This window comes from Geospiza fortis, unplaced genomic scaffold (genome assembly GCF_000277835.1).
Source record: "Geospiza fortis unplaced genomic scaffold, GeoFor_1.0 scaffold400, whole genome shotgun sequence".
Classification (NCBI taxonomy): Eukaryota; Metazoa; Chordata; class Aves; order Passeriformes; family Thraupidae; genus Geospiza; species Geospiza fortis.
In genome coordinates, this window is record NW_005054637.1 from 9,600 (window position 1) to 10,430 (window position 831).

The 831-nt window shown below is 56.7% G+C and overlaps 1 protein-coding gene across 1 annotated transcript in view; it reads left to right on the forward strand.

Annotated features, from left to right (window-relative positions):
• The window catches only part of LOC115948936, a 5,117-nt gene that overhangs the window by 3,090 nt on the left and 1,196 nt on the right, over window positions 1–831 (forward strand). The window contains exons 5-7 of the mRNA XM_031064812.1: window positions 139–310; window positions 436–591; window positions 751–827. Of these exons, the coding sequence (XP_030920672.1) occupies window positions 139–310; window positions 436–591; window positions 751–827 (405 nt within the window). The remainder of the gene's footprint in view (window positions 1–138; window positions 311–435; window positions 592–750; window positions 828–831) is intronic.

The following is an 831-nucleotide window of genomic DNA, read 5'->3' on the forward strand; positions in this document are numbered from 1 at the left end:
TGCCCCAGTGCTTTGGGTCAGGCCTTTGGCCTGTGGGCCCTGCCTGCAGCAGCAGGGTGGCCTTGCAGTGCCAGGCCGGTGTTGGTGCTGCAGCCGTCCATGGCTTCCCAGCACAGCCTTGTGTTCCACACAGGCCAGGAGAATGTGCTGTCTATCTCCAAGCCTTCTGGATCTGCTAGATGATGCAGATGGAGAGGTGATCAGCATGACCCTCTCTGTGTTCATGAATGTGCTCCTGCATAAAGACATCCTTGTGTCCAGCACCAATGCCCCGAAGCTGGCTGAGGCACTCCTGCTGCTCTTTAACCATGTAAGGCTCCGCATCCTGAGCCACAGGCATTGGGTGCTTCCCCAAAACGTGGTGCCCTGTGGATTTTCAGGCCTTTGCCCAGGTGGGACTGGAGTAGTTGATGTAGGTCTTTTTGTTTCCTCTAGGACAACAGCCATGTGCAGGTGCTCTCCATTCAACTCTTCTGCAAGGTGATAGAACTGGTAGTAGATGAGGGAAAAAAGCTCCTGAAGGCATTCGTGAATGAGAGCCTGTACCCACTTTCATTCTACTGTCATGATGTGAACTGGCACGTGGCAGAGGTGAGGTTTTGTGTGATGCTGGTGGATCTCTGGGAGGGGGCTTGGCTGCCTCCTGCCCCGGTGCCTCTTGGGCTGACGCCTCCTCCAGGCCTTGGCAATGGGATGTAGGTCCTGTGCCCTGGGCTGTGGGGCCATCTCTGGGTCTCTGCTGCTCTCCAGGCCTCTCGGGAAACGCTGCTTCGTGTGGCCGAGTTCCTGAAGAGGAGGGATCTCGAACAGCTGCTGAAGAAGAAGCCGCCC